The sequence below is a fragment of the Genypterus blacodes genome, unplaced genomic scaffold (genome assembly GCF_046128005.1).
Source record: "Genypterus blacodes isolate CSIRO-AG114 ecotype Tasmania unplaced genomic scaffold, CSIRO-AGI_Gbla_v1 ptg000030l_1, whole genome shotgun sequence".
NCBI lineage: Eukaryota > Metazoa > Chordata > Actinopteri > Ophidiiformes > Ophidiidae > Genypterus > Genypterus blacodes.
In genome coordinates this window covers 1,960,346-1,980,532 of record NW_027466843.1, presented here as the reverse complement: position 1 = coordinate 1,980,532, position 20,187 = coordinate 1,960,346, and the positions used below count along the sequence as shown (strand labels likewise).

At 42.0% G+C, this 20,187-nt stretch overlaps 3 protein-coding genes across 3 annotated transcripts; 2 read left to right on the top strand and 1 right to left on the bottom strand.

The window, feature by feature from the left end:
* The first annotated feature begins 110 nt into the window (after positions 1–110).
* Positions 111–9,112, top strand: LOC142994829 (uncharacterized). The gene is given in 23 exon segments (XM_076145703.1): positions 111–244; positions 331–357; positions 684–965; positions 1,407–1,703; positions 1,906–2,178; positions 2,909–3,241; positions 3,394–3,450; positions 3,539–3,646; positions 3,766–3,790; positions 3,881–3,977; positions 4,455–4,469; positions 5,208–5,313; positions 5,399–5,425; positions 5,655–5,772; positions 5,900–6,066; positions 6,700–6,886; positions 7,253–7,356; positions 7,454–7,726; positions 7,894–8,199; positions 8,304–8,518; positions 8,520–8,714; positions 8,798–8,863; positions 8,973–9,112. Coding segments are annotated over 23 exon segments (3,405 nt in total). The 5' UTR covers positions 111–204; the 3' UTR covers positions 9,060–9,112.
* A 652-nt stretch (positions 9,113–9,764) lies between these two features.
* Positions 9,765–16,322, top strand: syngr2b (synaptogyrin 2b). The gene is made up of 4 exons (XM_076145497.1): positions 9,765–9,993; positions 12,723–12,960; positions 13,299–13,435; positions 13,577–16,322. The coding sequence occupies exons 1-4, from the start codon at positions 9,883–9,885 to the stop codon at positions 13,832–13,834; spliced, it is 744 nt and encodes a 247-aa protein (XP_076001612.1). The 5' UTR covers positions 9,765–9,882; the 3' UTR covers positions 13,835–16,322.
* On the bottom strand, positions 16,155–20,187 carry tk1 (thymidine kinase 1, soluble). The gene is made up of 7 exons (XM_076145499.1): positions 20,012–20,187; positions 19,796–19,827; positions 18,632–18,745; positions 17,992–18,085; positions 17,643–17,732; positions 17,273–17,392; positions 16,155–17,017 (listed from the first exon to the last, which is right to left on the bottom strand). The coding sequence occupies exons 1-7, from the start codon at positions 20,075–20,077 to the stop codon at positions 16,838–16,840; spliced, it is 696 nt and encodes a 231-aa protein (XP_076001614.1). The 5' UTR covers positions 20,078–20,187; the 3' UTR covers positions 16,155–16,837.

Below are 20,187 nucleotides of genomic sequence, written 5' to 3'. Positions count from 1 at the left end.
AGCTGTACTAATGTTCAGTGTGCATGGGTGGCAAGAATTAGGCCCAAACATGCAGCTAATGTCTTATCTTTGTGCAACACATTTGTAACACACCTACACACACACACACACACACACACACACACACACACACACACACATGCGCACACACACACACAACCTCACTTAAGAAGCCATGTCAAAGGTTAACAGATCAGATCTGTTATGAGGAATCTACAGCTATTCAATTTGTTGCCAATTTTGGGTGAGTTTAAATAATGTAACATGAGTAAATCATTTCATTGATTGACTTATAATCTACTTGTACTGTGTTGTTCTGTTTTTCTTCAGCTTTGGCGAGTTTTGTCATCAAGATAAGTAAGTCTGTTGAAATGATACTTACAGCGTGAAACTTGTTTACTAGCAGGAAAATGTTGCTATGAATGTTTTCTGTTACAGATCTATACAGATATTTGCGGTGTTATATATTGCTTGGTTTGTTTGGCTTTATGCTATATGTTTTTCTGTTACACAGGCTATATGTAGCTGTGTTATACAAGCTATATGTTGCTCCTACTTTATGAGTTCAGAACATCACACATTTATGTCATAATTTATATGCCAATAAGAAAAGGGCTAATTGGTTATTAGGTAGATTTTCCCAACTTGAACTAGAACTTCCTTTGCTGCCCCTCTTTCTCCAGATGGATCAGTCTCTCCTCGCCCATTGTTGACTGGTCCTGACATGGCATTCCTTGGTTCTAAAGTGGTTTTCAAGTGTATTTCACCTTGGTCCTCTCCACCAATCTACTATCAGCTGATGAGGGATAGTGATCAATTGGTTGCTACATACACTGACTTCCAAGGAAACCAACCTGCAGTTTTTTCCTTCAAGACCACTCTGACATCAGAGGGGTCCTACTATTGCAAAGCAAAAAAAGGGGGAAAAGCAAAAGTCAGCAACAGCACCCAGCTGCTTGTAGCGAGTGAGTACTTGACATGGAGAGATAAGCGTCTGTCAGTCTTGTTAGAGTTTTGATATTTTTTAGAAATGTCAATGTTTTAAATGGAAATGATTCCACTCCACTTTAGAAGAAATTTCTCCAACAGTGAAAAGATAGAAGTTCGCCACAATAATAGTTAAATGTATCTTTTGGACAAATAGAACTGTATCATGTGATAATGAAGGTAACACCTCATAAAACCCATTTTCCTCTAGCTAGCCTTTTCCCTACAACATACTGCATGTACAGTATATCTCCATAACATTCTCTCAGCTACTGAACGTTATGGGGCAGAGTTGCGCAAAACCAGTAATCCATATGTTAGAAGGTGCTGAAGTTACTATAGGATACCAAGCCTTAGTTTGCTAATCAAACTGAAAACTCTCTCTCTGTTCCAACTGTGGATCCTTCCCTCATTTCTAGCTCCTGTGTCAGGAACCTCTGTGACCACTGAACGATTCCCTCCTGTTGCTTATGAGGGATCGCACCTCATCCTGAGCTGTGACGTCTCCCAGGGTTCCCACCTTTCCTACACGTGGTTTTTCCAGAGGAGGGTTGTGACATCTTCAACCCTGCCCTTGTTCCACCAAACAGGGAACAAGCTTGTTTTGAAGAAGGTGACACTGAAGCATGCTGGGAACTATTCCTGCTTGGCTGGGTCCAGATTGAAGGACACCAGCAGGTTCTCCAGCAGTGGGGAGATCCAGGTGACAGTCAAAGGTAAAGGTCAACAAAAATACTATGATAGACAACATTGGAACAGATTGTTAACTCAAGGAGCTTTCAGTCTCTAATTACTCAAAATAATCTTATATGAATAATTGTTTCATCCAACACACTAGGTAGATATTGATTGGCTACATATTTTCCACCACTCTCTCCATCTTCTCCCTTCCTTATTGTTCATTCTCTTCCCCACCAGTCAATGTTTCCACACCAAGAATCTCTTTCACCATCTCCAAAAAGGGTTCAGATTACAGTGGCAATGTGACATGCCGGTGCTCAAAAGGCAGTCTTCCTGTCAACTTCTCTCTGTCACTGGACGACAAAGTAGTGAGCTCAACTACAGCAACCAAATCCCTCGTTGCCTGGTTTCCAGTTGCTGTGGTGCCTGGGCTGGACATGGGTGTGGTGCGATGTCTGGTGAAAAATGAGGTGCAGGACTTGATGAGTGAACCTCTGACACTGGAAGTAGGTAAGAGTTGTATAGATGTGTGAAGTGAATATACTTCCCTTTCATTCATCCTTATTTTCCCTCATTATAGTGACTATACAAAACATATTTATGTAGCAATTTATTCTTTGCATTTATCTACCATACCATATGGCACATGATGTTATTTCCTCTTAATTGTTTATGTTGGGTTGATTGGGATTGTATGATAATAATAGTATGACTGAAATGAATCTGATCCACACGTTGAGGAAAAAAATTGTCGCTACCTTTTTGTCAATAAACAGCATCTTTGGTCTACTTGACTTCATTCAGTTATAATGGATTCTAACAGTGGGGAAGTAATAAAACATCCATAGACACTCCTCAAACCATTCTTGCTGCGTAATTATTCATTAATTCACAATACATCTGTATAAACAATGTGTTCCAAACAATTGTAGTTTTGCTGATAGAGGGCTAAATACACTCCGTTATGTAAGCTTTGGAGTTTCAAGAAGGCGATGGCTTTATATTTGGCACAACTATGAGTCTTTAAGACTGAGCAAATAAAATGATAATTGAAGAAGCTGCTTATGCTACAGGGGTTTAGAAAGTTTCTGTAGATGTTTAAGTTCTATTATCTGCCTTGGAACCTGAATGAATTCAAGTTGACTAAAGCTGCTGAGAGCTACCTTTCAGAGTGTTTGACACTGCAAAGTGAGTTTAGGAGTTTCACTTCAGTCCCTCTCTCTCTATCCTGTTCATCCAGTGCCAGTTGGAGGCCACGCAAAAGTGGATGTGGAATATCTGTACAGAGCCGATTCCAAAATGGCCACTGCGAGACTGCATTGTCAAATCAGCATGGGGACTTTCCCTTTCTTCACTTGGGTCTTCAATGACACCGTTCTTCCCTCTGACACTGACGTGGACATCCATATTAAGCCCAACCTCCATCACTATGTCTTCACTGACCACAGACGTGTCCTCATCCTCAGCCAGATTGGCCCAGTGGAATCTGGGTATTACCGCTGCAGGGCGAGGGACAGCTACGATGACTCCACGCGCTGGGTGGAGAGCGCTGCTGTGCTTGTCCAAGTCAAAGGTGAGACAGTCAAGACTGCAGGTGCCACATGGTGTCATGTGATGTTCATACTGAACATAACACATGGTGTATAACCTTCTAGACATTTCATCATTGTCTTGTCGTGTTTGCACTCTTTACCACAATCATGCTTTTTACTCTTGATCAGACAGGATCCCTAACTCCATGTCTTGAGTACCTCCCAACACCTTCCACTGAAACACCACCAAGTAAAAAGCAGAAAACTGTGTATTTTATGGACTTATATTTGACTCGTACAGTACATGATACATCACTGGCCTGTCCCTTCTCTTCCAGAGGTCATGACATCCATAGAGGTTGTCGTCATAGCATTCTGCTGCTTTCTGCTTGTGGCTCTGTCCTTGGCCGTGGCCTGTGTGTACCGGATGTTTGACCACAAACAAGGTATAATTGTTCATGTATATGCTGTTTGATCGGCAAAAATTCAATGAGTGGAAAATGTGTTACCAATCTGTCTATCTTCGCCTCTTTCTCTCATCCATCCATCCTCCCTTCTTTCTCAGGTCATACCTACATAGGAACAGTAAAGTAAGATTTATTTTTACTGCACCTCTGAACTGTTAAAAATTTCTATAATTTAGATCATCCAGTCTGACATAATGTGTTCCAATGTTCCAGTACCAGCTCAGGGGTTCCTGCTCTGTCCTCACCGACTTCCCAGTCAGTGGGTAAGCAGGTGAACAGATCCAGCATAGCCACTGCTGTCCTGAATCAGGTACACAGGCCTTTGAAACTGAACATCTTGCCAGCACACAATTCCTCACAACTATATGGTCTACCAGCTATATTTAGCCACACCAGTGACAGGGGTTCAGGTTGGCTCAAAACAAACCACAGCACTAGCTTTTGCCTTTTATTACTTATTGTATACGAAGGTACTCCAATCAATTAATGAAAACAAATGTTGTAAAGCCTAATATCACATGAAATGTCTCAAAGAGCTTCACAGATCCCCAACAACAGACAGTCCCTGACTCCCAAGTTGAGTCAATCAACAGCAATAAATAAATAAATACAATGAATTGGTTTATTCTCTCCCTCTTCTCTGGGAGCAAGGCACCCTAAGATTCTCAAATAACACTGGGAACAAATGGAAATTGTTTTCCTTGCGGTTGACTGTGAGAGAAACAAACTGGTCCAGTGCTTCACCAGAAACATGACTGCTCGTCCTCTTTCTTTCTTTCTGTTTCAGGCCATAGAGAGCACAGTGTGACACCAGATGATCCTGCAGCATATAATCTGTCTGATCTGCCACCCCCCACCCCACCCCCGCCGGTTGGTTCCACTTTCTTTTTAAAATTATGCAGTTCAGTTTTGTTGGCCTTGTAATGCCAACAAAACTAATTTATTGCACTTCTACTCTAGCTCTAGTTATGCTCTTAGCTGTTGGTTTTGGAAGGAAATGCGCTTACGATTTCTTGTGACCTGAAGTTCTTTTATCTACCTTTGTTGAACACACTTATTGTAAGTCGCTTTGGATAAAAGCGTCTGCTAAATGATCGTAATGTAATGTAATGTAATGTTTTCTTTGTCTCAGGCTATGCAAGAAACAGGAACATTTAGTTGGAAATGTAAAAAGTTTCTTTGTCTTAAAGTGAAATTACAGTGAGAGAATAGATCAACTGTATTGTGTCATGTTTTCTTGAAATAAAATTTAATTTTCCAAATGTTATTGTGGCAATTTATTATTGATCATCTTCACTTTGCATTGTGTTAAACCTATCAACATAAGAAAATATGAAATGACATTCTGAAAATACGAATAGGATTTGCATCTTCTGAGTGTTAAAGAGTGGGAGGGTTTTACAACAGGGAGGCGGACAAATATTATCAGTTAGTTGCACGTGTGTGTATGTGCGTGTGTGGTCTCTCATTGCTTTCACCAATAGAACAACTGTATATCTAAAACTGCCAAACGGCTGCAGTAAGCAGGGGAGCCTGATCATACCTGCATATGTGGGATCACAGTTCTCTATATGTACATGAAGTCTGGATTCTTTCAATATTTGGATGTACAAAGATGTCTGCTCGCCTTTTCGTGGTCATAGTGGGTAAGATAATTGACACAAATAATCAGCATTGCAGTAAATGTATATGATCTAAATTGATTTTTTTTTTGTATCTCACTCTTCCTAGGGCTGTGCTACTGTAGCCAGGAGAGCAGTAAGTCAGTTGTTGATGTGTGTGTGTGTGTGTGTGTCTGTGTGTGTGTGTGTGTGTGTGAGAGTGTGTGAGAGTGTGTGAGAGTGTGTGAGAGTGTGTGTGTGTGTGTGTGTGTGTGTGTGTGTGTGTGTGTGTGCTCTGATCAGTGCAAAGTCAAATTTTGTTACTCAACAATTCTGTCAGTCATGTGTTATTTATTTATTTTTTTGTTTTTTTGTTTTATTTGTAGTTCTTGGACCTCCAATTCTCCAAGGCCCAACAGTAGCTGTGGTCAATGACGCAGTAGAATTCTATTGTGAGGTGCAGAAGTACCCGAAGAATGAATCTTTGTCGGTGGAGATCTTCCAGTGGGTATTATGTTGTATGAAGTCAAAGACTGAACTAAGATGGATTAATTGCTGGTAGACGTTGACAGACAGTTGACCTCCTGTGGAGGAGTTACTGTAAATCTCTCTAATTATGAACTTTATTTAGAGATGGATTTACCAAGGTGTTTGCTGAAGCCCCTGCCATAAAGGGCTCCGTCTATGGCAGAAACATCAAAAAATACCATGAGGGCTACCTGGAATGCAGGGTCAGTCTGATGAACAACTCGCTGATAAAGCCCACTGTCAGCATGAAACACTACCTGAAGGTTATAGGTGAGTGAGGATATTGCCATGTACATTGAACTGTTAATAGTTCCCATTTACAAGCAATTTGGAGTATTGTGATCTCTCTCATGCAGTGCATGTTAAAATAAGTGAGCAGAAATATGACTTGACAATTGGAAATGTATCAGATATAAACTTACCATCTTGTTTTTGGGAACCTCCCTCCTGCCTCTAATGACTGCCCCTGAAACTTAATGGACGAGAAGGTATACATTTAGAGTGACACCAACAGTGAAAATCAAGCCCCAGTTTCTTCGTTAAATTTCCACATTTTAAACCAGTTTTTAACATGTTTAAACATGTCTGTACAAAACTTCTATTATAGCCAGTGAACACAAATAACTATATTCAAAATAGGGTACTACCAGCATCCCTGGGTTAGCTGATATGAATACGACTGAGTCACATGATGTCATCTGTTCAACCAACTAAGAAATGGCTCCACAGAGAAAAGGCTCAAATTATCAAAATGAAAAAAAATGACACTGCTCTTATTTTTTAAGAGTAGCTTGGGTTTATGACTTAATGGATCTTTAATCTCCAGTTTGTTACCATTAGTTACCATAAATTTGCTGTCAGCTGAGAATAGGACATCTTTCTGCTGCTGTGATTTTTGCACAGAACCAGTGAAGAATGCAAAGATTGTGGTCCAGTCAGGTCCAGAGGACTTCTTTGAGGGTGCAGAACTGCAGCTCGACTGCAAAGTTTCCGCTGGGAATCACCTTTCCTTCAGATGGCTGCTGAACGGCGAGCCTGTCTCTAAGTCTCTTGTACGGGATCATCAACACAACAAACTTGTCATCGACAGGTCAGTGCTCTACTACACTCTGAGCCTCTTGCTTATTCTATATCTTATGCTGTATCATTTGAACGCCTTACATTGTAGGTATAATGCTGGAGAGTGTAGTTTGACACAAATAAAGCAAAGTCCCCATGCTTTATTTGGACACAATTTGGTTTCATACATTCATGAGATTAAGTACTTTTTGTAGCTTAAATTGCTGGAGGAGCTACAAAAAATGTTTTGGGGAAAAATCAAAACAGCAGAAAATCTAGTTTGGTGTTTGGCCCATAGGAAACTAAATACAGATAGACCCAAGGAATCTACTGTGGTGAAAATAATTTAGATCCTAAAGACTTTGACTTTGAACTAATGAACTCACTTCTCTCTTAGAACAACATCTCAAGACAGTGGCTCCTACATGTGTGTCGCCGCCAACCAGTTCAATAAGACGAGGGTCTTCACCTCCAACAGCTCTGTGGAAATCAGAGTCAAAGGTTATCCATCACCTCTACGTATTAATTAACATGGTGTTTCTCTTTTAAATAATATTGAAAGTAACATCCCCCTCTGTACTCACCTGCATTCACTCAGTCGTGGTGTCAAACCCTGACATTTCCTTCACCGTGATGAAAGAGGACGCCCAGAACTATTCGGCCATTGTCATGTGTCAGTCCACAAGAGGGACCCCATACATTACCTTTTCACTCTACAACGAGACAGAATTTGTTGCAAACGAGACAGTTGAAACACAAAGGGCCAGATTCAAACTTCCCATGGTTTTGGGGCGACACTTGGGACGGCTGCAGTGCCAGGCGTACAATGGAAACCGCACTGTCAAGAGTGAATGGATGGACTTAGAATATGGTAGGCTCGCAGTTTAAAATCACCAGACGTAATAGTTGATTAATCTCTTTATTTATTTAATCTTTTTGTTTTTGATTGTGATATTTCCAATACAGATACATTAAGATTTGAACTTCTCCAACAATTCTCGTCTCGTTCACTGCTTCATTCTGTAACATCCCCAACAGTGCAGGTTGGTGAGCCTGTGGAGCTGAAGTACAAATACGACATCGGAAGTGACTTTGCTGTGACTGGTCTGACCGTCTACTGTACGGTGGCGAAGGGAACTCAACCACAGTTCCGGTGGTTCCTCAACAAAACTTCTCTGGAAGGCAAAGGAAGCTTCTACTGGGTGCATCATCTGCCTCCAGTCATGTCTAAACTCATCCTGTCTGTAGGCAGGAGCAGCGCCGGGACTTACCATTGTGAGGCGTGGGACAGTTTTGATAGCACCACTGTGATAAGGAGTAGGAAACGTTACATGGACAAACAAGGTACTGATGGGTTATTTAGAATGTCTTCCATTTCAATCTCCAACATCAGAACTCCAGCCTGTCTCTGCAAATGTGTATCATTGCTTCATATCTTCTCACCTCAGTGCTGAATCGTCTCCCCATAGCAGTGGTGGCAGCTGTCTTCGGATGCTTTGCCATCCTCATTTCCACCGTCTCCGTTTGTTGTTGTGTTGGAGTGGTGTTCCGTGAGTTCTCCCCTTTTCCTGCTCTTATTGCTCCCTCGTTTGTCAATCTTGTGAAACAACCTTGTTTACTCTCCTTTCAGGGCGAAGGCTCCGTGGAGAGAAGTCTCTGTGAGTTCTTTTAGATATTGGAAGAGAACCCATGAAAATGTGACCGCAACTGAGACTCCAGACACACCACAAATCTCTAACAAAGAAGCATTTTCATTCAGTTGTGTATCTGTAATCTATAACCGCCATCTCCTTTCCAGATGGATTCAGGAGACAGACACGGAGATGAAAGGAATGCTACCTACCTATGAGGATGAGCTGGTCTGTCTATATTTTTGAATATTCATACATACGTCATACAAACTTTGTCTACAGATGCAGCATATTGTATTTCTCTCTCTTAGGATGTCACAGAGTACTCAGAGGATGCCGACGTGATAAAGGCAGCCAGGGTTGAAGGCTCCGATCAGGTGAGATCATAGATGAAATTGACAGATGAAATGAACCAAACAGTCAAAGTCTCAGTAAGTTAACAACCAAGCAGTCCATCTCACCTCTCTGTGCTGGTGCTCTCTGTAGGTATCTGAAACCTCTGTGGATGAATGGCCCCTAATTAAGGAACAAAAGAGGAACCTGGAGGAAGAGGAGCTGGCTGAGGAGCCTTGAGGAGCCGATCAGTTTGCTTGATAAAAACGAAACAGGCTGTTACTATAATTGAATTAAACAAAAAGTGTTTACATGTTGTGCTGTCTTTGTATCTCTTTTTAAAATCTTTATATTAGATGCATACAGTAAAGTAAAAGCAACAATACAACAAATGAATCCTTTATCTTTACTTTAGATTTATTTTAGAATGTCTTGATCTCAGTTTGAGCAAAAGGTCATGCAAAATGTCCTGATATTCTAGAGATTTACATCCAAACTAGATCACTGACACTGTTTAGTAAGTTTTAGTTCGTTTTTTAACTATTTTGTTGAAGTAATTAAGCAGCTATTATGATTCTAATAATTATATTAGTTATTTTTAAGATACCATGAACTACCTTGGCCTGCATCCAATCATGATTTACAGTGAAAATTAAGTCGATTTGAACCTGAACATCTCCATAGTTACAATGCTACATAGTTACATTGAATTTAAACAGGTTACTGCACACGACCTCTAACAACCTCTACTGTCCCAGAATGTGGTTGAAAAGTTCAAAGTTACAGCCTCTGAAATTCAACTTCAGTTCAATATTCGATTCCGGATGTTAGAATACAAAGTAAACAACAAACAAACATGTTATCTAAGTAACTAGTAGATAGCAAAGTTTGAGCACCTGTCCGGACAGAGCTCCGCCCCTGCAGTCCTCGGTCCAGCCAGAGGGAGGCGCTGGTCCGGTTGAGTTTATTTGACTCACTGCCCAGGCTGGTGGACCCACGGGGGCTGAGCTCTGCTGCCGCTTTGCTCGTCTTGTGACCGCACAGGCTCAGGAGACACACAGACATGGACGAGACGGAAAGCAGCAGCGTGTACGGAGCTGCTCTGGCCGGAGGAGGCTTCGACTTCAACAAGTTTATCCGACAACCGCAAACCATCGTGCGGTTTCTCAGCTGGGTGAGTGCGCGGAGGACTTTCTCTTTCTCGCTCTCTCTCTCCACTTCTTCAGTGTGTGTGTGTGAGAGAGAGAGAGCGAGAGAGCGAGAGAACAGGTGGAGCGCCTTTTTGTGAAACCAAACTTGACCGTGTGTTTTCTCTGCGGTGGTGCGTCTTTATCACACAGAACAACGGCCTCTGTGTGCAGCTCCCCGCGGCGTCATGTTGCATGCAGCTGGTGTGTGTGTGTGTGTGTGTGTGTGTGTGTGTGTGACAGGAGCTCGGTGACAGCACAGATCAACACGCCGCTGTCACACACACACACACCACACACCCAAAACGAGGTACAACGAACTTTGGTTCCGGGAAGGTTTGTTGCCCGAAGTGCTCGACGAAACGCTCTCTAGTTTATAATCATAGATAGTTTTGTCCCTTTTGATAAGACGAAGAACTATCTCTACTATCTATCTATCTATCTATCTATCTATCTATCTATCTATCTATCTATCTATCTATCTATCTATCAAACTGAATATTCCTAGATGAATCTGTATAGGATCTAATAAATATAACCTAAAGGGAACGTTACATGAATGTTAACTGTAGGGAAGAAAGAATGCAAGCAGGATATTGTTATAGCGTCCTGTAGCCATGTTGATTTTCACCAGAAACGGGTAACAATAGAATGATTGTTTTATTAGGATGACTGATAAGGTCTGAGCCTCACATACAAAGATTTGATTATGTTATCACTCTCACTCAAATCTTTAAATACATTCATATATAATGGAGTGCATGTCGATGTGCAAAAGCTCCAAAGGAATTCAGTTACTTTCAGCAAACATTACAACTTCCTTCCATATCAGGCACAGAATCAATCAATCCTCATAATAAGTGACTTTTTGGATGCTTTCTAAAATGGATAGTTGGTTGCCAGGTTTGTTAACTTTATTTTGGAAGAGATGTGATCAAAAGAGAGAAAATGCTCCTGTGAAACCAGGGGGAATTCTTGTATTCGGGAAGAAGTTGTGCGATTGCTGGTCACCTGTTGCTAGGCAAATGTCGTGGGACGGATTTGTGTAAATGGCAAGTAGTCAGAGAAACTTCACCAAACAGGTTACACACATTTGGGTTGAGCCGTCGCACAGTGTTTGTCTTTGACGTAACGGCAGATTATGAGTAACTGGAGATGAATGAGCAGGACGATCCTTCCTCGTGTGAGTATGCTGTGTCTGGTGTAAACATGTAGCAGTTTCTAAAGCTAGTTAGTGTTGCAACATGTAAATACACTCGTGAGGTAGAAGATCGAGTACAGAATGTGTCCTCAGTTGCTACAACCCCTTGTTTGTGTGTGTTTGTTTGTGTCACTTATAAACTGCTGGGTAGGTAAGGGGACTCCTCTTTGGCTCTGACCATGTATTTACACACACACAGACACTCGCACACACATACTGAAGGTAGCTGGCATCAACCAGCTACCAACTCTGAATCCACACACTGGATGATGTCGTCACCATGGTTGTCTGGTGACTTTTTTTTAAATTGACTTAAATGAACCAGCACAAGAGTGCATTGTTTGCCTACAGGTCCCATAATGCACCACACCAGCTGCTGAAACAATAGAATAGTGTGAATAATGTCTCTTTGATACGTCAGAATGAGTTTCAAACCCAGGGCACTGTTTCCCAGAAGCCTCTTGGAGTAAACAATGTTGTAGGACTGTATCAGGAGTTTTATCTCAAAGCAGAAAATAGTTTGAGTAATTGAAACATTAAAGTTTTCTTTTTTGCCCCATGGCTGGTGTCTAACGTTAGGCCCTCTCTCACCCTCTCACCTCATCTGTCCTCTCCCTGTCTATTAATGCTTCCTCTTTCTCTTCCTCCTCCCAGGCTCATTATTAGTGTTGTTAGTGAGCTGGTGGCATCTCTGGAGTCACATGGCGGCAGCTGCACTCAGAAATAGGTCACATGGTTTGGTTGGTAACCAGAGCAGACGGTAACAGAGCATGAGACATCCATGAGCAGGGAACAGTCAGTGCTCTCTAACACACAATGATCGCTGGGACGAGGCAAAGTTAATATGTTTGTAGTCGGAGGGTGACGATTCTAAAAGTCATCTTAAGGTTCCTCTAATGGATGAAATGGAAATGTCTCGCACCCGATTTGGTTGTAGAATGAATTGTGGGCTTTTAATGTTGCTTTGTCAAATGTTTCAAAATCTTTTGGTGGAAACAAGCAGAAGACAATTCATGGAAAGGTCATACTTCTACCGCTCATGGTTCAGAGGTCATGAACCAAAATGCGTCGTTCATGAAGAGAAGCAGAGATAGAGCCGTCTGCACGTCCAACACAAATCCTGCAAACAAATGGGCTGATTACAGAAATCAATCAATGTTTCCTTCCATTTGCAAACGACAGACAGTTTTGATTGTTGATCGCAACTACAAGAAAACCCCATATGTGATATTTTCAAAGGAAGCATTTCTCACATATGACATACATGTGGGGATTTGCAACATTATTTTTGTGTTAGATAACATCCACATTGGCTTATAATCTAACTATTTTTGTATTTCCTGACAGCATAGCTCAGCTGCTTTAGTATTTGGCAGCAGACACAGTGTGAGAGCTTCCTTGTATGACCAAGGAAGAGTTTTCACAGTTGCATTGTCAGTAGATGATAATGTATTCATTGTTTGTCTGTGTGTGTGTGTGTGTCTCTCTCTCTCTCTCTCTTTCTCTCTACCCCAGCTCTTTGCCCTGGTGGTGTTTGCCTGCATCACAACTGAGGGCTACATCAACCCCATCGACAGTCCTGAGGCAAAGTGCATGTTCAACCAGAATGACTCAGCGTGCCATTACGCAGTAGGGATCGGGGTGATCGCCTTCCTGGCCTGCGTTGGCTTCCTGGCGCTGGATGTCTACGTGCCTTTCATGAGCAGTGCACAGGAGAGGAAGTACGCTGTCCTGGCTGATCTGGTATTCTCAGGTGAGCAGGAAGGAAAATGTGACTGAAAAGGTCTGGAAGGTTTTGTTTGGCTGAGGATGAAACGGACTCTAACAAAACGGCATGATAGCTTTTCTGCGGGTGTAATTTGCTTGTACTGTAATGATGATGATGATGGTGATGATAAGTAGTAGGATGACATCAGCATTTTAAGGAGGACAAAGTTCACAGGCAGTCGCTCTTTGAGGCAACAAGGAAGAAGTCGGGGAAAATATGAAAATGTTGAGCAGATGACTTTTGCTCTTTTGTTTTCCTTTGATGTAATGTGACCAAACATCTATGTGTGTGTGTGTGTGTGTGTCTCTCTGTGTATTGTCCAGGGGTGTGGGCCTTCCTGTGGTTTGTGTGTTTCTGCCTGTTGGCCACTCTGTGGGGTCGCACACACAATGTCAGCAGTATCCCTGAGGATGCAGCGCGGGCCACCGTCGCCTTCTCCTTCTTCTCTATCGCCACCTGGGTGAGAGCTGAGATTAGTTTTTTCATGCTGTACTATGATGACGTGGAATCAAAACGTATAAAAAGCTGTATTATGCTGATGTGATGTCCAGGCAGCAGCTGGAAAGACTTTGATATTTGTCTGTCGCATCTTAACGTGCAGGGGATTCTCACTTACTTTGCCCTGGGTCGTTACCGTCACGGAGTCAGCGACATGGCCGTCCCGACCTACAACGAGCCGCCGATGGACCACCACAGCCCCTACGCTCCCACCTACGCCCCCACCTCGTACAACCCCACCACCTACAACCCCACCACGTACTCGGTGTATCCCAGCAGCGGGCCGGATGTGCAGCAGCCTCCCTTCACCTCAAACCTCCACCCGGCAGGAGACTCCGGCTACCAGCCGCCCAGCTACTGAGACGGAGCCAGGTAGCTGATGGGAGGTGGTGCTCCAGGTTGGCTGGTTGATGGATTGTAGTTGCACTGCACAGTTGCGGACCCATATCATATTGATGTGGTGGTACGTTTGATTAAACACACTCTTGGAAGTGTTCTGAGATCTGAGAACCTGAGCAGTGCAGCTACAAGTTTGAGTTAAGGCGAGTCTAGCAGGTATGTAGTCAGGTGTGAGCACATCAGGCGGATTTTGTGGATGAGTGCTGATGATTGGCCAATCTGACTTTAGACCTGAGAGAGTGCAAAGATGCAACTTTTACCTCAAAAGGGCTTAACCTGACGGGGAGGCGGAGATCACTGGAGGTATATATTAGAATTAGTCTGTTTTTGAAACGACTGCCAATGAAAGTTCCAGCGAGAGTGGAAGTGACCTGCACTTCATGTATTCCAATTTACTCTGTTGGAGCCAGAATTTTGCTTTTTTCCCCCCCAGAATGTGCATTTATACAGTAGATTGGCACTATGCAAAGCTGCAGTTATAACGGGGGTACGTGCCTAATTTGTTATTGTTTCATTTGTCTTTTCTTTGCCCCAGTACATTTATATCAAGGACCCATAAGGACAAAGTTTAAAGTAAATGTGAATGACGTCATTTTACCAAAAAATACTTGTGGGTAGATATGACACTAATGGTTCTTTTCTTTGATTAATCTTTTTTTCATTGGTTCATTTTCAATGAATTGTTTGCTGGGTGTATGCAAATGTCACAAAGAAAATACTGACAAATGTCCACCACAAGCTTCCAGACTGCAGCGGGAAATCTTCAACACGACGCTTTAGTCCTCAAACTTCAAACCCTGAATTTACAATCATGTGAAATAGTAGATAGAGTATAGAAGTAAATCACATTGAACAAGTTGGAACCAGCAATATTTTGGCTTTTTTAATTGAAAATGATTAATCAGTTGTTAGAATTGTTGGTTGATTTTCTTGATATAGAATACCTTGTGCTTTGGCTGCGGCTCTGCACAAACACACTCTTTACTGTTGTTTACTGTTAACCACCATCTAGTTTGTCAAATTTGCTCTCATCTTTTAAATCCAATTCAATCCAGATCTGTTGTTTTGGCCTGAACTTGCGCTTTCTTAGCAAGCCTAAGTCACCTGGGTTGGTAGAAATGGCTTATAGGCGTCAAGATGAAGCGTTGCCCTTTAAACTGGGAGTTGAGATCCAGATAGACCCGAGGGAGGAGTCTGAAGATAAACAGACACTTATTGAACAGGTTTACCCATGCAGCATGTCCTAATACTAACAGGTAACTTATTATACACTGGAGCAATGTGCTCAGATGTTCTCCAGGACTACCGCCGCTGGGCCTTGTGTGCGTGTGTGTGTAACCATGACAGATTAACACCTCTCCTCAGTAAGACCACTGGTTTGCCATGTTGTAGTGCCTTACAGTAATGTGCCAGTGTCAGTTTATCACCTGAGCAGCCGTCTGTCCCATTTTTTCAGTTTACCCAGACTGCCACTGGAAATATTTGGAACATGTGTATTAACTGCCAAGGTTGCTGCGCGTGTGTGTAAACTGACATTAGATATGTGCAGATGACCCGGCTGCATCAGAATGTGTTTGTATTTATTGGGCATTGCGTTGCCGTGTCATTGTGCCAAATTAGAGTTGGTGTTAATATAAGAGAGGAGGAAACATAACCTGCACAAGCCAAACACTCAGTCACTCACTGTTGTGGTTTATGATCAGTTTGTGCCTCAGATTAAGAATTTAAGCATTTTATTTCCTTGCAGACAAGGTGCTTAAATGTGCTTGAGATTTTTTGATAATTGATTTTCAGACTTTGACTATTGAGGATTTCCCCCCCAAACCTCTGTGTGTTTCTGTAGCCTTTGTGTCTCCTGCTGCACAAACGGTACCAAAATAGCTAAATATGTCCAGTTTCAACATAAGGCTGTCTGATCATCTCTGTCAGGTTAAAGTGCAATCACCGCAGTGGAATAATGAGATGAGAGACGTTTCACCGCTCAGCTTAAAGGTTACTGTGTTTATCTCCATGTGGCAGACGCACCCACTACCTGGGCGGGTCTACCCAGTGAACCAGGACGTCCACACGGGCTGCAAATGACGCCACTTAGAACAGAAAAGCTTCAGTCTAAATATTCTAGTTTTCTAGTGATTGCACTTGAAAAATTCTTTGATCATTGAGTCAAATACATTTAATCCTGGTTTTGACAAAAGCCTTATTAAACTCAAAGTATTTATCCAAGGTCCATTTTAGATTTCAGACTAGAATCATGGCAGAAATTATCTTTATGGTTTGTGATGTTTTATTTAAAAAAAAAAAAAACGGAGAGGGAACTGTTTTTTTGTTATTTACAGAAATAGTTTCATTTGCCGTAAATGTCAGAAGCACACTGGCTATTGTCTGTAAACTTAATGTATCTCTGATAGGCACAGAATAAAATCTTTCACAGAAAGTGTGGCGTTATAATACTTCAAGGTGTGATGGCTGATGGGAACTTTTGTGAAGGGTGGGTGGGGGTCTGGCACCAGAGAGCCTGGCGGGATTTCAGCAGGTTATTTTGGTCTTTACTTGCATGTGAGGGCGTTGGATTACATATCACTTTACTTTCAGGGCCCTCAGTAGTAAATAATATTTTTAAAACTGGGAGACAACAGATCAGTCAAATCAGATCCTGCATTAAATTCATAAATGAATCGAGCCTCAATTCTGCTTTTCCTACCATATTGAGTCTATAAATACAGTGTGAAAGTGAGAACAGGAAGTGGTTTCACTTAAAAATAGACCAAACCAAAATAAGATGCAAGGAAAAACATTAAATACAAAAGACTATACAAGTCACATGAAAATAGACTAAAATAGTAACACTGAAAAACACTTTACATTATAAACAAATGCAAACATCCATTACTGACACACGCATATACACGCATGGACGCACACACACCCCTCCCTTTCTCTGGAACTCTGCTGCAGTTTTCCAAGTTCAGACTTGAAGGGAGGAGAAGAGCTTCCTGGGAGCTCCAGTCTCCACTTGTTTTCCTGTGAGCCCATGCTGCTGTGGTGTCACATCCCTGAGGGGGGCGCTGTTCTCCTTGTCCGTTAGCCCTCCGTAACACTTCCTGCATACTGCGCGGTACATGTCAGCTCCACCGATCACTTCCACCTACGGCATTAATAAGGACTTGTTTAATAAGTAATACATCTGATTAAGTTGGCAGGCAGGCGCAGGCACGCACACGCACGCACACGCAGGCACACACACACACACACACACACACACACACACACACACACACACACACACACACACACACACACACACACACACACACACACACACACACACACACACACACACACACACACACACACACACACACACACACACACACACACACACACACACACCTGGACTCACCTCCGTCTCGGCTCCCAGCCTTTTTGTGTATGCGGCCTCTCTGTAACACTCCATGCAGACGGAGTTGAGCTTCACGACGCTCTCAGCCAGAGGAACGAGGCTCAGGATGTTTCCAAACGGCTGCAAGAATGCAAAGGACGGCACAACAGTGAATGAATGCAGGTATAATTATATTACACACACTCACACAGGGGCACTGTGGTGTGGAATAATGGGAACATTGAACGGTCTGCTAGTTTTGTTCCCCATCACTCCTCAAGAATGTGTCCTCCCTGTGTTTGGCCTCGGCCCACAGTGAGGCTCTTTCTGCCCACACACTGTTCTTTATTATAGAATTAGGAGTGTTTGTGAGTATTATGCTGACACTCACTTTTCTCTGGAAGGTTCCATCCAACGCGGCGACAATGACCGTCTTCCCTAAATTAGCCATCTCCTCACAAAACTCCACTGTGTCCGGGAACTACAGGAACACAAAGTCACAGCATTAGTCCGTCTACAGGGAAATCAGTTTACATGGATTTACCACCGTTATAAACTAAATGTTACAATAAATGTTTCCCAACCCTTCCTGATTTTTATTGTGAAAAGGGAGTGTTAGGAAATGGTCACTAAGACCCAAGTTAAGTGCTCAGTCAAAGCAAGAGGAAAACATTCCGGACCTTATAGAGGCTGAACATTAACTAGTTTGACCTGAGCCAAGGAAACAAAGTCGTACTCACAAACTGGCCTTCATCAATGCCGATGACACAGGCGCGTAAGGCAGCAGGCCGCAGATCTCCCAGACGATTGGCTGGAACGGCCTCCATGATGTTTCTGTAAGTGCAGACGGAGATCAATTTAGCTGCATTGTCAACTGAAACGAGCAACGTGTTGGTCTGAGATTGTTGAATGAAACAGAACCAGTAAGTGGAAAAATAAAAAAATAAAAGCTAAAGCATAAGCGACACACATCCCGAAACCAAGTGGAATAAAATAAAATAAACAGGTGGAAACAAAAATCGTCAGTTGCTATTTCTGTGGACATAGCTTGTCAAAGTTGAAGGTAGGGTTACATTTTAATTTTTTCCTGACTGAAAACTGAGATTTGAGAATTTGAGAAGTGAGCAGCATCTCACCGATTTCCTCAATGTTATTCAAACAATAAAAGGTTTATAATACAATATATTATACAATAAATAAATAAAGGGAAAATTCAAAATCCCATAAAACCAAACACATTGGACGAGAACTTGGTGTTTGAACTAAAATGGCCTTGGTTGGATTTCTACTGCACACAAATGAAGTGTGACCAAAAAGATCCCAAACTGTACTACAAATAAATAAATAAACAAAATCATACTTTTAACGTGTTTTGCTTACTTGTCATGTGTGGCCATGCCTGATGAAGAATAACGTGTGTCTTTGGCATATTTGATCACCAGGCAGTTATACTGGGCCACCTGGAAACGGCGAACTCTTCGCATGAGCTCAGTGCTGAAAGACACAAGTGTGGTGGAAACTTTCAGTGACACAATTGAGAAGACTTAGAAGTAAAATGAAGAATCAGTTAAATCCTTTACACTGCAGTGGGTCACTTCTGGTTGTTACACAGAAAGACCAAGATACAATACATGACATGATTTCTTATACGTGCAAAAGTAAATAAGTAGGGATTGGGTGGTTCCAGGGCTTCAGAGGCGTCTCTGGGTGTCCACTCCCACACTCAGCACGCGCCTCTCCCGACCCAAGGCCCGAGAGTGCGACAACAGGCATAATGAAAGCCTAAACAATCTCCAGGTCTATGTGGAAAAGGTGAAGGCCCAAGTCACACATCATTTTTGTACATCACACTGCAGGATTGGTTATTAAATGTTTGATCATTGGTGATTATATATTTATATATGAGTAATTTAATTTGGTTATTGATATCAACACACAGATTGTCCACAACAATAAGTTTAGTTCCATTAGACCTGTGAGTCTGAGATGTGGACATACACCATGACATTTGACTCAATTAGATTTAAATAGCCTTGTTTTAATTAGATGAATGATATTTAAAGCAAAACTAATTGTTGTTCCAACGCATCAGATAAGGGATTATCATTGAAAAAGTGTGTGAAGACTTCAGGCAAAGGAAACCCAACCCTAAACTGAACATAATGAAAAAATAATTACGTCACTACCAGCAGTTAAATTATTGCAAATTGTGTTTACAATACATTTGTGTGATCTGGCCTATCAAATAACATCAATATACATCGTGTTTGTGATTCTACCCGACATGTTGATTAGTACAGTATAAGGCACTACTTTTGTATGAATTGGAGATGAATGACAAATTATGCACTTGAAAGCTTTGGTTTGTATAGATATAGACGGTTACATTTGGCGGGATAACTGCAGTCTGGGCGGAACTTGTGGCATCAGCATTGTACCTCGTAACTACTTGTACCGTTACTGTTACAGTGACTGAAAGAGGCACAAATAACCATCAGCAACTTGTGGTGTTACTTTGTATTTTAGTTAATATGCCAAACTTACCTTTTCCCTGAAAACATGGGTCCAAAGATGACCTGTGAACAATAGCGGAGGAAAGTGGGTGAGGACAATGTTTAACGACTGAACCGCACCAACAGTCTTTGTTTGAACACACAAACAAACTCATTCTCTTTTATGTACAAGGTCAATATTTCCTATTCATCTCAAACAAATATATGTATACTGCTGCTAGTTACGTTGACGATAACAGCTACGAACCTGGATTTGCCCACGGCATTTTCTCGGTGAATTCGGAAGAACTCTCGTAAATTCCACACATTCCATTTTGGTTCAATGGTGTGTTTGTAAATAACTTAAAAACAATGCAAACTAGAAAGCAGCCTGCAAAGCAGCTCCAAAAGTTGAAATATGGCGCGCCGTGACCGACTACCGGT

What these genes read in the sequence shown, in the direction of transcription:
- syngr2b (XM_076145497.1), top strand. Translation starts at nt 9,883, where the DNA reads ATGGACGAGACGGAAAGCAGCAGCGTGTACGGAGCTGCTCTGGCCGGA. An exon ending in TCGTGCGGTTTCTCAGCTGG is followed by an intron (nt 9,994 to 12,722) that starts GTGAGTGCGCGG and finishes TCTCTACCCCAG; the next exon opens with CTCTTTGCCCTGGTGGTGTT. An exon ending in TCTTCTCTATCGCCACCTGG is followed by an intron (nt 13,436 to 13,576) that starts GTGAGAGCTGAG and finishes CTTAACGTGCAG; the next exon opens with GGGATTCTCACTTACTTTGC.
- tk1 (XM_076145499.1), bottom strand. Translation starts at nt 20,077, where the DNA reads ATGGAATGTGTGGAATTTACGAGAGTTCTTCCGAATTCACCGAGAAAA. An exon ending in AATGCCGTGGGCAAATCCAG is followed by an intron (nt 19,828 to 20,011) that starts GTTCGTAGCTGT and finishes TATTGTTCACAG; the next exon opens with GTCATCTTTGGACCCATGTT. An exon ending in GCATTGATGAAGGCCAGTTT is followed by an intron (nt 17,733 to 17,991) that starts GTGAGTACGACT and finishes GTGTTCCTGTAG; the next exon opens with TTCCCGGACACAGTGGAGTT.